The 13,025-nt window shown below is 35.1% G+C and overlaps 1 protein-coding gene across 4 annotated transcripts in view; it reads right to left on the bottom strand.

Moving 5' to 3' along the window:
• The window catches only part of C2cd3 (C2 domain containing 3 centriole elongation regulator), a 135,827-nt gene that overhangs the window by 84,546 nt on the left and 38,256 nt on the right, over positions 1 to 13,025 (bottom strand). For all 4 annotated transcript variants that reach the window (XM_076846648.2, XM_076846650.2, XM_076846649.2 and 1 more), the window contains 4 exons: positions 9,590 to 9,737; positions 5,075 to 5,229; positions 4,287 to 4,496; positions 3,293 to 3,405 (listed from right to left, as the gene is read on the bottom strand). In XM_076846648.2, coding sequence (XP_076702763.2) covers positions 3,293 to 3,405; positions 4,287 to 4,496; positions 5,075 to 5,229; positions 9,590 to 9,737 — 626 coding nt within the window. The remainder of the gene's footprint in view (positions 1 to 3,292; positions 3,406 to 4,286; positions 4,497 to 5,074; positions 5,230 to 9,589; positions 9,738 to 13,025) is intronic.

The following is a 13,025-nucleotide window of genomic DNA, read 5'->3' as shown; positions in this document are numbered from 1 at the left end:
TTCCTGTTCATTTACTTATAAGGTCCTTAAAATGGATACCCTCACAAATATGGAGAATTTGCTACCAATGGCATTCATTCAAGTTGCTCATTTTGACATACTGATCTCTCTATCCATCTCTGGCCATCTTTGTTCTCTCTCTTTTTTTGGGGGGGGGAGGGTATCTATTTTATTTAACTTTTCAGGTGTTTAAAATTGAACACATAACCATAGATAGCAACTTTTTAAAGGCAGTTTTTCCCAGCAGCAGCTGGATCTAGCCTGGCCAGCAGGAACCCTTGCATTTGGCCTTGTGTATGTACTTCTCTTCGTATTCTTGGGCAGGATCTGGGTCTTGCTATCTGGATCCACACACAGATCCAGATACAGAAAGTATGAACAAAAGTTCTGGGCCCATGAAGCCCACATCCATTAGGAGATTAATTTCTCTTGGTGCTCTACCAGGGGGAAGGGAACAAAGAAAACACCTATACTTCATTTGTGTGCTGGAAAGATCAACTGAGGTAATATATGAAAAATCTTTAATGTATAATCAGAACTCTATCTCAACTTAATGCTTCTAAGATTTCTTCTTACTACCAAGGCATATTTTTATAGTATTACTGTATTTCTCATATAGTCTGTTTCCACCTGCAAACAGGAAGTAGAACCTCAAATTAAGGCTAATATAACCTATATCAATACAGTCACTTAAGGTTGTTGTTGTTATTATTATTATTTTACCACAAAGTAAGTTAAGGTGATAGTGGAAGAAGAAATTCAAATACATAAATTGCTAATAATGTCTCAGACAAGATTTTTTTTTAAGAGTTGGAAGAGATCCTGAAAATATCTACAGTCCATTCTATATTATTGAAAGATGACAAAGTGATTTTGCCAAAGATCACATAATTAGTGTGACCTTTAGGTATAATCAGAAGTAGAACCCAGTCTTCCAAATCCTGGGTCAATACTTATTGCATTTTTTCCCAAATGATGGTTCTCAGAAGGACACAGGGAGAATTCAACCACTGTGGTCAGAAATTAAAATAATGCATGAGAGGCTAATTAGATTAAGAGAAAATGACTTAGAATCAAAACAGTTCTAGGTTTTATTCAACCATTCCAGCTATGTGTGTGGGTGGGTGGGGGTTGTTACTGTAATGACTAAGTGGTTAATGTATATAACACAACTGAGTAGAATTAGTGTTCAATAAATATTAGTTACTATATAGAGTTTATTATATAAACTCTACTATTTTAGAGCTTAATGCTTTTACATTCATTATCTTCCTTGATTGTCCACTAATTCCTTGTGTGATTATAGGCAGTCTTGGCTTTGTAGACACTATGTTAGCTGAAATTTGTGCAAACCAGAGTGGTGTCCTTGCTTTTGCATGGTTCTATGGCAACTGAGAACTCAATTTCAATGAACATGAATTTCAATGAACACTATAGAAGCAAAATGAGAACTGATATATTTCAATTTTACAGATGGGGAAATCAAGGTTCAGAGATAATTTAAGAAATTCATAAAATGTTATTTAAGTGGAATGAAGTAGAAGGAAAAGCCCTGAGAAAAGGTTTCAATATTTTTCTTTGCATTTGGAGGTTTGATAAAAAACACATTTTAGCAGGCTGGAACTATAGCTCAGTTGTTAGACTACTTGCCTTGCATGCACAAGGCCCTGGGTTCAATCTCCAGCATCACAATAAATAAGTAAGTAAGTAAATAAATAAATAAGTAAGTAAATAAATAAATAACAACAACAACAATAAAAATAGTTTAGCCACAATAAACATGCATACTTTTAGTCAACAGAATTATTTACACAGGCTTGTGTGCTCTGAACAAACCCTCAGGACAGCTTCTACTGCTGTTAATAAAAGCATACAGCCAGAAAGCAAGCAGAAGACAAATTTGAAATGCCCTAATTCTCCCTTAAGGTGATGGGGAGGGTGAAATAATGTGGCCTAGTAAAAGAGTATATTATATTACTTTAAGGCTAAATAAGTGTTTATTTTAAATATTCATATTAGATATACTTATGCCAAGTGAGAAATTATGCACATAAAATATTTTTAAAATATTATTTTTAACAGAAAAAGGTTGAAATAACTTAAATACTGTTCAAATAACTTAAATACTGATCATATTTAGGGCTGTTTCAATTATGGCATAGCAGCAAAATGGGACAGTATGTAGTCATTAGAGGAATGATGAAGCTCTTTATGTCCCAATATGCAAAAATCCCTAAGCTATAATGTCAAAGGCAAGCTGCAGAATGGTGCACATGGTACTCTATCACTATCACTTACATAAAAGGGGGATAGGGATAGAAAGGAATCAACACATTTGCTGATATATGCAAAAAATAGCTCAGGAAGCGTATAAAAGCAACAGTGTTGTTTGCCTATAGAAATGGAATCTAAAAACTACATGAATGGATTATCTAGCTCAAAAAGCAAATAAAGCAAAATAAAATTTAAAAAAATCTAAAGTTATTATAGGAAAGTTACTTGAATGTGGAGGACAGTTAGAACCACATCTTTTGTTTTTCAAACCACCTCCCAGAGAAGAAATTTAACACTAACAAACTGTTTGTGGATTAAACTGAAGAGCCAAGGCAAAGATATTCACAAACTATGTTAAAATAAATGGTTTGTGGGCTAGGGTGGGTAGCTCAGTGGTAGAGCACCTGCCTAGCATGTGTGAAGCACTTGGTTCGATTCTTAGCACTGCATATAAATAAATAAAATTAAGGTCCATTGACAACTAAAAAATATTAAAAAAAACAGTTTTAATTTTGGATTGCAGGAACGTGTTTATTATACTATCCTTTTATTTTTCTATACTATACATATTTAAAGCAAAATAAAAAAGAAGATAACAGAAGTACAAGCAACCAAGAAAAAAATAGAAAAATTGGATTACGTGAATATTAAAAACAATTCTGCAATATATTAAATTATACATGTCAAATGAGTGTATGGTTTGTGAGTTGTATCTTTATAAAACTGTTTTAAATAAGAAAAGAAAAATGTCAACAGTTGAAAAATATGAACTAAGCATCAGATGTTTTGAGTTTTAGTCTCAGCCGTGTTACTGACCTGCTACGTTAAATTATGAGTCAGTGTACCACTGAGTCAGTTTCTTCACTTACAAAATAAAGGAGTTAAAGAAGATTCACTTCAAAATTCTTTTTAGCGTTAAGATTCTACAGCACTACAAAAGTCAGGTAAGTAATTAGGGGTTCAAAAATTCTTCCAAAGTCAAAATATTTAAGGAGCTGAAAACCAGTCTATCTCTTACTTCCATCTGTAATTTTACTGGAGGCAAATCGAACAACTTCAGTGATCAAAGCCGTCTTTTCCAATCCACTTTTGGAAAAACCCACAGGAAAGTGATATTCCACAAAGAAAGTGCTAAAAAAAGAAAAAAGGTGATTAAAAAAAACCAAATAAGAAATCTATTTTCTATTTATGAATCTACACATCTTGGAAAGTCTATTTTCAGGACTTCTGATCACCAGAAGCTGTACCTCTTTTCTTCAAATCTTTCATTAGTCTGGTCATGTGGAATGAAAGGCTTGCTTCCACAGCACTTTCAATATGAAACATCTACTCTGGTTTCTAAGGCCCTATTATACACAGTGATTTTTTTATTTGTTCTTTTTTAGATATACATGACAGTAGGACATATACATGGAAAGTATAACTTATACATATTACACAAACACGTAGAATTCTAGTCTTGCGGTTGTACATTATGTGGAGTTTCACTGGTCATGTATTCATATGTGAACACTGGGAGTTATGACCAATTCATTCTACTGTCTTTCCTATTGCCATTCCCCCTTTCCCTTCATTCCCTTTTATCTAATCCAATGAACTTCTATTCTCCCCTCCCTTTCTTATTGTATGTTAGCATCTGCATAAGATAGAGAATATTTGGCCTTTGGTTTTGGGGGGTTGGTTTATTTCATTTATCATAATAATCTCCAGCTCTACCATTGACTGGCAAAAGTCATAAAGCCATTCTTTTCTATGGCTGAGTAATATTCCATTTTATACATAAATGTTGTCCTTTTTTGCTAACTGTAAGATCTATAAGAACAGAGATTGCTTCTTAATTTTCTTTATTCCCAACTTACCTAGCATAGTTCTTGGGACCTAGTGGGGATTCACTACATTTATATTGATTAAATGTTGGAGATGAAAACACATTACAAATCATAAAGTGTTATACAGTTATCAGTCATATTTTCCAAAAATATCAAACTTATCTTCTCATGTTAGAGACATACCGTTTTTTAGCTATTGTTAGCTTAGGTGGTCTCCCAGTAAGGCTTTTTTTGCCAGGGGTCACCTGGGGACTATCTGGAGGAACTCCCATTGTTTCGATGAACATTCTGACTGAATGTATTCTTCCCAGAAGGGCCAGTCTATCCACACTTAAGGTCGTCACTTGGGTATCTTCTGGAGTTTCAGAGAACATCTGTTGTTCAACCAAATTTCTACAAGGAAATCATATAGACGGGCATGCAGACAGTTAAAGAGACCCAACATGAAAACAAACTAGCTTGCACAGGCAACAGGTAGGACAATAAGCAAATTAATTCATAAGTGGAAATGGCTTTATCCGAATTTTGGTTCTAATCTACAACGAAAGAAATCTCAAAAAATGTAAAAAATTCTTTTAGTAGTTGATCTCCATATAAGTGTAAAAAATGATGTTATAGAATTAAGTTTCTCTTCTTTTCCAGAAAGGACAGAAAATTTATTCTAGCTACCCACTATCCTAATATAACTACTTTTGTCACTTTTGTGTATTCCTTCTCATTTGCTTTCCTTATTTTTCTACATAGGTGTGACCACAGTACATATACAACACAGTATTGTTTTCTCCCTTAACCATTTTAATTGTACCTATCTTTTCATGTTATTAAAATTTTAAGAAACACAATGTTTACTGAGTTACTGTAACAGTCATTCTGATAGTGCTGGGTAAACACAGGTCATCACTTGAGGAGATCTTATGGAAATAATCTTCCTTCGCTTTTGCCTATAATCAAACATCCACAGAGAAGCTCACCTATTTTTCTTGCCTGGTGCCTTCTTCTTTAGCTTCTGATCACTTGACTCCAGGACTTTAGAAGATCTGCCAAGAGCTTTTGACTGGTTCATATTTTTAGAAGGAACAACATCATCATCTTCACTGAGGAAATCACTGATACTAGTATCGGATTTCTATGGGAAGAAAATCAGAGAGAGACACTAAAAAATGATTGTTGTAAGAACAGCAGTAACAAAATATTTCTCTAAAAGTAAGTGCGTGCTTTCTTGAAATACATAATGTTACTGACATTGATATAATCTCTTATTTTTCCTACTTATACAAAACTAAGCTACAGTTTAGCTCAAAGTAAATAAATCAAAGTCAACTCTTCTTTTAAATTCTTAATAACATGGACCACTATCTATTGATTGGCTACTATGCATTTGGTTTTATGCTAAATGCTGAATGTATATTTCTAATATTCACTACATTCCTACGAGGTATCCTTATTCCAATTTCTACAATTGAGAAAAAAGTTAGGCAATTTGTTTATGATCTATAGCTATAAGCAGCAAAGCCAAATTTTGATCTCCCTGGTTTCAAAGTCTGTATTTTTGCCATACTTTGAGACCAAATGACTGGTACAATGTCACCTAACTGGATGCAAAGACTCCCTTTTATTTATTTATTTTTAACTATCCATACTACAAATGACTCATTCTTCTTCTAATCTTGCTAAGATTAATATATTTACTATATTTCACAAATTTCCTTAAGAGGAGCTAAATCCCCTGTGATTTTTATTGTGAGAAAGGATTCTACTGCAACCGATTGATTAGCTTCTTATATCACAAAATGGAAAATAGAATGACATAATGGTTATTTGGCTTCAAATTTTAAAGCATAAAGCTTGTTAATACAAATTTAGGAGAGCAAATCAAAGCCATTTTAAGCCTATCATCTTCAGTTTCCATTTTTCAGCTTCTCAGGGTGTATCATGTATTGACCTATAAGGGAACAGATTAATTCAAATAAGCATGCTAAGAATATTCTTCTAGAAAGAAATACAACTTAAGTGGCATCTTTTATCTATTTAATTTTTAATCAATTAATTAATTAACTTATAGTCCTGGGGATTAAACACAGGGCCTTGTATATGGGCTGCAATGGCGCTGCCACTGAGCTACATCCCTGCCTGCTAAGTGGCAGGTTTTTAAAGATGGTCTTTGACAGGACAATCAAAATCTAGATAGATTTACAGGTTGAAAGAAATTAGAGTAAATATAAACTAGACTGTTCAAAAACTAAAACTTTCAGGAACCCAAGACACAAGGTAATAATGTTGAATTTCTATGTTATTTGATATAAGTATATCAAACACTGACCCTGGGGAAGCACATGAGTATTCTAACTCCTGGGTCTTCCCATTGCCTCATGGTCAACTGGTTTTCTCTTTCTTCCAGTTCACCAACATTTTCTTCTCTTTTTAAAATACTTTTTAGTGTTGATGGACCTTTATTTTATTCATTTATTTATATGTGGTGCTGAGAATTGAACCCAGTGCCTCACACATGTGAGGCAAGCACTCTACCACTGAGCCACAACCTCAGCCCCTCCACCAATATTTTCTAAAATTATTTTGTTAAAATAGCATAGGGAATTACTTAGCACTATTCATACATTCATTTATTTCACTAAGTATTCACTAAGTGAGTACTCACTATCTGTTAGGCCTTTGCTGTACTGGCAATACAAAAATAAAGATGTGTCCTGTTTATGAGGCATCATATCAAACAATGTGGTAAAAGCTATATCAGCTGGGCACCGTGGCACATCCTGTAATCCCAGCAGCTTGGGAGGCTGATCATGAGTTTAAAGCTAGCCTCAGCAAAAGAAAGGCACTAAGCAACTCAGTGAGATCCTATCTCTAAATAAAAGATACAAAATAGGGCTAAGGATGTGGCTCAGTGGTCGAGTGCCCCTGAGTTCAATCCCCGGTACCCAAAAATCAAAACCAAAACAAACAAACAACAAACAAATAAACAAACAAAAGCTATACCAGAAGTATATGTAAGATATTGTGGGCATTCAGGCAACAAATTTTGTTCAGGGAAGTCTGGAAGGTTTCTGCAAAGAGGTGATGATTCTTAAAGAATGAAGTTTACCAGATGGGTAAGGCTATTTCAGCATTCACAGTAGAAGGTTTAATACTAACAAAAAATATGGAGATACAAGAAGAGCTAGAAAGTTTGAAGAATGGGATGAGATTCTAGCTAGAGTCTCAAATTGAGATGAGGTTAGGGAGGTAAGTAAAGATGAGGTTAGGGAGGTAAGTCTCATACTGCTCAAGACTTATGAGACAGTATGGTCTAGCAGAAAAAAAAAAGTGTGGTCTAGCTTTGTGCCAGACAGACTAGGATAAGAATTCTTAATGACTAGTACTTAACCTCTCAAAGCTTATGATACATAAAATAAAAGAGAATACCATCTCACGGGGCTAATAAAAGAATTAATTAAACAATAGATTTAAAACATTTGGTATAGTTCTCAACAAATGACAGATAATATGTAAAGACCTGGCACAGAAAATGGGTAATAAATAATGTGTAAAAAATAACCCTTTTCCTCCTTGGCTTATAGGTAACATAGCATTAATAATGATTGGTAACAGAGGAGGTCATGAAATCTTAACAATTCATAATGCCTTTCAACTGCATCTCCTCCTTCCCATTTCCACTGCTGCCACTGCCATTCTCATTCTGGTTCTCTCACACCTCAATGGCTTCCTGTCTGCTTCTGTTCATTTCTCCCTCAGTGTGCTCCCTCCATGGTTGCTACATTAAGATTCCTAAAACCCTATTTGGTCATGTCATTTCTTCCTTGCCTGACATTCAAAGGCTTTCACATTGGCTACAGTGTGCTAACCTGCCTTATCAACTTTTTTTCTACACATATTCCTTTCTTTCTCTCTCCTTTATTTTTTTCCCCAAGGTGTTGGGGATCAAACTCAGGGCCTCATGTATGCTAGGCAGATATTCTACTACGGATTTATGTTCCTCAACCCCTCTATACGAATTCTCATCTAGTTAAGTTGGATCCCCTGAAGTAAATAAGTATGTGTTTTCTTTTTGAAAAAATATTTATATTTTAGTTCTCGGTGGACACAACATCTTTATTTTATTTTTATGTGGTGCTGAGGATTGAACCCAGTGCCCTGTGCATGCCAGGCGAGCGCGCTATCGCTTAAGCCATATCCCCAGCCCAAGTATGTGTTTTCTACTTAGGCCATTCTTTCAAGTCTCAGTTAAAACCCTTTAGGCCTGACAATGTTTTTTCCTGACAATTTCATGTAAAAGTTCTTCCTACCTCTTTTCAATCCTGGGAGCCCTCAGTGTCTTACAACTGAGTTAGTACCCCTTACCTTGTATTTCAGTTATCTTTTTCTGATCTTGAAAAAAGGAAAGTCAGGCTTCCTATGTTTGGATGTGGTTTGAGTATGTGCCCTAAGGTTCATGTATTGGAAGCTTGTACTTTCAGTATGGAAAATGGAGGTAGAATTGTTGTTAGGTAGAAACTTTTACATGAGGCCTTATGGGAGGTCATTAGATTAGGGGCAAACCTGCAGAAGATATTGTGGGACACCTGTCTCTCGGTTTTCTGTTTGGTGATGTGATCTTTTCTTCTCATATATGCTCCTTTCACTGCCATCTGCTATGAGATGATGTAGCCAAGAAGGGCCCTCACCAGAACCTGCACTGTGCTGTGTCTACTTTTAGTCTCTAAAACTATAAATTAAAAAAACGCTTTTCTTTGTAAATTTAGCCTACTTCAGGTATTTTGTTGTAGTAACAAAAATTTACTAATATAAAGATATGACAATAATCTTGACACATATGTTTACTTATGGAACAGGACTAGACTTACTATGTATAGACTCCTGAAGATGCTACATCAGTGAATAGAATATACAGTATGCTAGATGTAAGAAAGAGCTATGAAAAAACAAATCTGCCTGAAAAGAGAGTGACCTGTCTTATGGGCAAATAAAGGTATTTTTCAATACCTGTGAGTAGAAGTATTTCTAGAATATTTTAAATAGATACCAGGTCAAGGGTGATCTGAGAGTATACCTATGTTTAGTTCTTCCTCAGAAGTGCTTTAAGGAAGTCATATATTATTAAGACCACAGGCTTTGGATTCTAAATTTTTTGAAATCTAAATTTTGGCTCTAATATTTGTTATGTATTCTTGTCAAAATACTCAATCTTTTTTTTTAACTTTTTAATTTTTTTTTAAGTTGTTGATAGTCCTTTATTTATTTTATGTGGTGACTCACACATGCCAGGCAAGTGCGCTACCACTGAGCCTGAGCCCCAGCCCCAGCCCCAGCCCCAGCCCCAAATACTCAATCTTATTAGGCCTGTCTCCTGATCTATAAAATGAAGATACTATTTTTCTCTTCATATTGTCATTATGATTAAATAAGGTAAAACAAGTAACTAAAAATACTTGTTTTCTTCTATTCCTAAAGCTTTGGGTTCAATGACTTACAGGTGCTGTGTAAAATAAGTTCTCCAGGAGACTCTGGTCATACTGAGGGTCGTTCAGCTCACTGCTGCAGTACACATCACTCCCAGGGGAAGGTGAATCTGGAGGGGAGCCTAACCCATTCCAGAAATGACCTCGGGATAATTCAGCACTGCAGAGAAAAGAAAAACAAAGCAGAAGGACTTTAACACAAGTTTCAGCTGCACTATTCTTTCTTTAGTAAGATTTGAAAGTTCTAAACATGGAAAAAGATAGGTTAAACTCACATGAAACAGAAGACTATTAGAAAATATTTTCCAATTATATTCCCCCCCAACCCATCCTGGGATGACAACTAGTATCCAAAATCCACTAATGACATTGATTGTGATCTCACTCAGCATTTCTTGGTCATCTATTATGTGTTAGGTCTTGGATGATATAGGGAGGGGTAAGCTAACACAATCTGTAGTCTTGTGGAGTTTTTGGTCTAGTAGGAAAAAAAAAAAAGGTAACTATAATTTAATAAGTTAAGTGTTTATACCTTCTTCCATTAAGTAATTATGTGCATTTAGGATTCATTATGGCATGATTAGTTTTATGGGGATATAAAAATGAATAAAATTTTCTACTTGCAAGAAGTTGATAAACTAATAGGAAGATAAGCACATAAATAACTATAAATTCAAAAATTTTAAGGAATAATTTCTCTGTTTTTTAAAATTCATATCATTCTGGTACTGTTTTAGAGAATTTTTACTTTCTATCTTTTCCTTCAGGTCCTTGTATAAATCTCATATTTTCCCTCAAAATGTAAGCTCCTTAAAAGCAAAGTATATGCTATTTGTATTTTGTTTTTCTCTTATACTAACTAGCACTTAATGAACATCTGTTAATGAACACCTGTTGTTAATAATAAAAGCAATAATATTTATTAAATACTATGTGCCTTGGGCCTGGGGTTGTGGCTCAGAAGTAGAGTGCTTGCTTCCCATGTGTGAGGCACTGGGTTTGATCCTTAGCACCACATAAAAATAAATAAAAACAAAATAAAGATATTGTGTCCATCTACAACTAAAAAGTTTAAAAAATACTATGTGCAGGCATTGAGCTATGCATTTTGCTATTTCTTTCTACTTTCTTCCCTTTCAAGCTAGCTGCTATACTTTTTAATTTCTCAAGAAAATAGTACATAATCACTACCTTCAAATGAGATGATGCTTTTACATTACTTTGAATGAGCAGTTGCAGCAAATTCTCCCTTTCTTACCTTTCCCTAATCTACAGCAGGGTTTCTCAACCTTACTACTGACATACTGGGTCAGATAATTGTCATTGGGCTGTCCTGTGCATTTGGGTTCCTGGCCTCTACTCACTAGATACCAGAAGTATTCCTCCCCAAATGCCTCCAGACATTCTCAAAAGTTATGTGGGGTTAGGGGTGTGGACAATCATCCCCAAGTTGTGGACCATTAATAAATTGCAATCTCTCTCTCAAAATGAACAACTTCCCTGCTGGTTGAGGTGGCATACACCTGTAATCCCAGCGTCTTGGGAGGCTGAGGCAGTAGGATCACAAGTTCAAAATCAGCCTCAGCCTTAGCAAGGCCCTAAGTAACTCAATGAAACCCTGTTTTTTAATAAAATATTAAAAGGGCTGAGGATGTAGCTCGGTGGTTAAGTGCCCTGGGTTCAATCCCTGGAACAACAACAACAACAAAAAAGAACAACTTCCTAACTACCAAAATCCAGTTAAGAGTATCCCAATCTACAGGCTTCTCTGAAGCTTCTGAGCACTAATGCTTTGAGAAATTCTACTTCTTATACTCTACAATAAACTTTCTTTCTTGTCACTTATGTTCTCTCTGTGTTCCTGCGGCTTGCTTTCTGCCCCCACTTTGCACACCCCTAAAGTTAGAGATCTTCATTGTTTATAGTATATAGTCCTCCACATTTTACTTCTTTTCTTACAGTGTAAGATTTCTTTGAACTTAACTCACTGTCTAGGACATATTGAAAGGATGGATTTTGCCTATGTTGCCTGGCCATAAGACAAGCCCACTTTTAGCACTCTCTCTTCTTTTTCTTCCTCCCCTGCTTTTTTTGTTTTGTTTTGTTTTTTGGTGGTGCTGGATTGAAACCAGGGCCTGCAGCATGCTAGCCAAGTGCTCTGACACTGAACTACACCCTCAGCCCTTCTTTTTCTTCTTACATATAATTTTTAATCAAATATATATACTTGTTTTGAAAGTTAAGAAGACAACAGGCTGATAATTAAAAACAGTAGTTGCCTAAATTCCTAAAGACAATTGCTTTCAACTCCCTGAGATGGTCCTGGTATTTATGAACATATTTCTAAGTGATACATATGCATTACTATTTTCAGGGTTAACATATCAGAACCAAGTGTAGGATAATTAACTTACTTCCTTTCTTATACAATTTTACTTTCTCTCTTATACAACTCCTGGTTTTCCTTGGTATTAATAAGTGTTTTAATTTTCATTTGCAGAGTTTTATATGTACCTATTACTATTTTATTACTCAACTCCCCCCCCCAGACTTGGCCAATATATATTTTATTCTTCCTTGTCCCTTAGGCCTCAGAAACGTCTCCTCTGAAGTTCTGTCCTGTACAGATTGCTTGCTCTGTAAATATGACATACATCCTAAACCTCCTTTTATCTCTCTTTTGTGTTATAGTCCCTCCTTCTTGGACTCCATGTCTTCCTTTTCCTTCTTAAGCCCTCTCTTCGGTAGAAGATATCCCCCTAAGGTTTCCTGAAGAATACTGATAGGTAAACTTTTGAGATTCTCAATATATGAAGGGATTTTTTTTCCTACTATCTCACTTGATTGATAGTTTGATTAGTAATGGAAGTTTATATTGCAAATAATTTTTTAATATTTGTTTTTAGTTGTAGTTGGACATAATATCTTTATTTTATTTATTTTTATGTGGTGCTGAGGATTGAAGCCAGCACCTCACATGTGCCAGGCAAGTACTCTACCGCTGAGCCACAGCCCCAGCCCCACAAATAATTTTTAATTCAAAATTATGAAGACATTTCTCTACTATCTTCCAGGGAACTGTGGATAGTCCTGATGTCATTCCAATTCCAACATATAGGTGATTTTTTATTTTCTTTAATACTGTCTCTTTATACTCAGTATTTCAAAATTTCATGATTATACATCTTTTTTTTTTTTTTTTTTTTTTTTAAAGAGAGAGAGAGAAAGAGAGAGAGAGAATTTTTTTTTAATTTTTTTTTTTTAGTTCTTGGCGGACACAACATCTTTCTTTGTATGTGGTGCTGAGGATCGAACCCGGGCCGCACACATGCCAGGCGAGCGCGCTACCACTTGAGTCAAATCTCCAGCCCATGATTATACATCTTGATGTGGCTTTTTAAATTTACTGTGTTGGATTCTAGGTTGTTTTTCTCCTAAACAGCTTTAT

Source organism: Callospermophilus lateralis, chromosome 2 (assembly GCF_048772815.1).
Source record: "Callospermophilus lateralis isolate mCalLat2 chromosome 2, mCalLat2.hap1, whole genome shotgun sequence".
Taxonomy (NCBI): domain Eukaryota; kingdom Metazoa; phylum Chordata; class Mammalia; order Rodentia; family Sciuridae; genus Callospermophilus; species Callospermophilus lateralis.
Note: the sequence above shows the minus strand (reverse complement) of the source record. Positions and strands in the feature narration are given on the sequence as shown.